This window comes from Parambassis ranga, chromosome 6 (genome assembly GCF_900634625.1).
Source record: "Parambassis ranga chromosome 6, fParRan2.1, whole genome shotgun sequence".
NCBI lineage: Eukaryota > Metazoa > Chordata > Actinopteri > Ambassidae > Parambassis > Parambassis ranga.
In genome coordinates, this window is record NC_041027.1 from 15,212,495 (window position 1) to 15,214,994 (window position 2,500).

Sequence of the window (2,500 nt, forward strand, 5' to 3'; positions counted from 1 at the left end):
CCAAACTATAGGGGTAAAGGGCGGAAGGGGGGCACATGTTGACTGACAGGTGCAGAGGTGGCCCGCTAAAGACAGCTTAGCATGCTCACTAAAGGATTTCAGTGAAACTTAAAGCCGAACATTATGTGCTCGCCGAGGCTGCATCACCTAACGAGGCGAGCACCGAGCTCGTGTGCGAACTGGAAGATCTGCATGTTGCAGAAAGTGCAGTTCCTTCAGTGGCCACTGGTCCTGAAAGAGTCAGTCCACTCCATGTTCACAGCCTGACAGGTGGAGGAGGTGGGCGGAGTCAAACACTGTCGAGACAAGCGACAGCCTCCATACTTCTCTTCAGGGAACCTACAGGTGACATCAGAGCATTCGTCCATGATTCTTTAGCCTCTGACAGCTAGCATGCTAACAGGCGTAATACCAGTCTGCGCCACTAGCCGGTGTAGCTCTGCGTCTTCTTCCTCTGCTGACCCGCCCTCTCCTGAGAATCCATGCATCCATGATTGACACATCTAGCTCTGCAAAAACACAACAGCGCCCCCTGCCTCTAAGGAAAGGTACTACACAACCACACAGAACACTAATTATGACTTTTTTTTTTATTTGCTGTTGACTTTTCACAGGGTTAATTATTGTAGAACCGTCAAGTAACAGCTTAACATCCTGTGCTGTGTGTTTCAAAGATGAATCATTGTGTGAGGTGCAGACACGGAGGCCTGTGTGCGTCCACAGGAGCAATTTACACTGTACAGGTCCTTTAAAACCATCATGTCCATCACAGGGAGGACCTGCTGGACATGAATAAATACACAATATTTACATACAGAGCACACACTGAAATGATTAGAGCCTGATGTGATAACTCCAGCACCACGAGTCCATCACAGGGGGTTCATTGATGCTCTCCGTACAGCTAGTTAGCCAGCGGTGCGGCGGGCGGAGGAGCCGCCTCCGCACCGCCGCTCCGGGACTTCTTGCAGGTGAGCATCAGCAGCAGCAGCATGGGCAGGTGCCACAGGCTGCAGAAGAACAGCTTGCGAGCGTTGTTGCGGTCTCCTTTCCTGTAGAAGCGGAAGGCCAGGTAGCTGATGTACAGGTTGATGGGTAAGGAGATGATGGGGAAGGTCCAGGTGGTGAGGTCCAGCGCGGGCGCCAAGGTCGACAGAGCGATCAGGCCCAAGCTGTGGCGTAGCGCCACCCGCCTGCACAGGGCAGGGTGGGTGACGGACATCATGCGATAGCCACCGCGGGAGTAGTCTTCCTTCAAGTTCCAGCTGAGGGCATTGAAGTGGGGGAACTGCCAGCTGTAGAGGAACCCACCCAGCAACAAAGCACCTGTGGGGGGGGGGGGCGGTGACACAGGGAGGAGGGAGGGGCGACACAGGGAGGTGGGAGGGGTTAATGACGCACCGAGGCTGACGGGCTGACACTCAGCGATGTTTGTTTCTTTTTACTATTTTATTTGCACAGCACAGAAATCTTGTACCTGGCTCCAGGCAGCCCGTGGCTGCAGTCCAGCCCATCACCGGTGGAATGGCGCCCACCACTGCCCCCACCCAGGTGTTGGTGATGCTGAGCCTCTTGAGCGGTGTGTAGCAGCAGGTGTACAGGAAGATGTTGAGGGCGCCCAGGAAGCCCGTCAGAGGGTTTACTACCAGAGAGAGCAGGGCGACCCCGGGGAGGCCGCAGGCCACGGCGAAGGACACGGCGTGGAGAGGACTGACGTGAGGAGAGAGACAGACGTGTGTCAAAATAAGATCAGAGAATACAAAACAGAAGCAGAGGAACCAGGAAGTCATGTGATCAGAGTTTGTCAGGGATTAAAGAGCATGTGCACCGGAGATCAAAACTAGCAGAAGAAACCACAGAGGCTCCTCCTCCTCCTCCTCCTCCTCCTCCTCCTCCTCCTCCTCCTCCTCCTCCTCCGGTCTGGTTCAAATTCACAGTAAATGCTCCATAAATTAAAGAGGGCAGATTAAAATCTTGACCAGTCGCAGGCCTGTTCTTCAAACAGCAAAAAGGGGCTTTTATTCTGCTGCAGGGACATCGGTGCATTAATGTCATTAGTGGTGTTATGTCTGTTTAATGTGGGCTGAGATGAGGCCGTGCAGGCTGGCTCAGTGGGGGGGTACGTCAGATGGCCTGAGGTGGGCGTCCTGAGCTCACGGTCCCACACGGCCGCAGCCACAACGGCAGGTGTGGTCAGCTGGTTAGACCACAACCACACACAGACACACACACACAGACACACAGAGACACACACACACACAGACACACACAGACACACACACACAGACAGACAGACAGAGACACAGAGACACAAACACAGACACACAGAGACACACACACACACAGAGACAGACACAGACACAGACACAGACAGACAGACAGACACACACACACACACAGACAGACAGACACAGACACAGACAGACACAGACACAGACACAGACACAGACAGACACACACACAGACACACACACACACACAGACACACACACACACACAC

The 2,500-nt window shown here is 53.8% G+C and overlaps 1 protein-coding gene across 1 annotated transcript in view; it reads right to left on the minus strand.

Moving 5' to 3' along the window:
- Nucleotides 1-571: 571 nt before the first annotated feature.
- cox10 (cytochrome c oxidase assembly factor heme A:farnesyltransferase COX10) overlaps nucleotides 572-2,500 on the minus strand; it is an 18,454-nt gene continuing 16,525 nt past the window's right edge. The window contains exons 6-7 of the mRNA XM_028407926.1: nucleotides 1,478-1,710; nucleotides 572-1,326 (exon numbers count right to left, since the gene is read on the minus strand). Of these exons, the coding sequence (XP_028263727.1) occupies nucleotides 905-1,326; nucleotides 1,478-1,710 (655 nt within the window). The 3' untranslated portion in view covers nucleotides 572-904. The remainder of the gene's footprint in view (nucleotides 1,327-1,477; nucleotides 1,711-2,500) is intronic.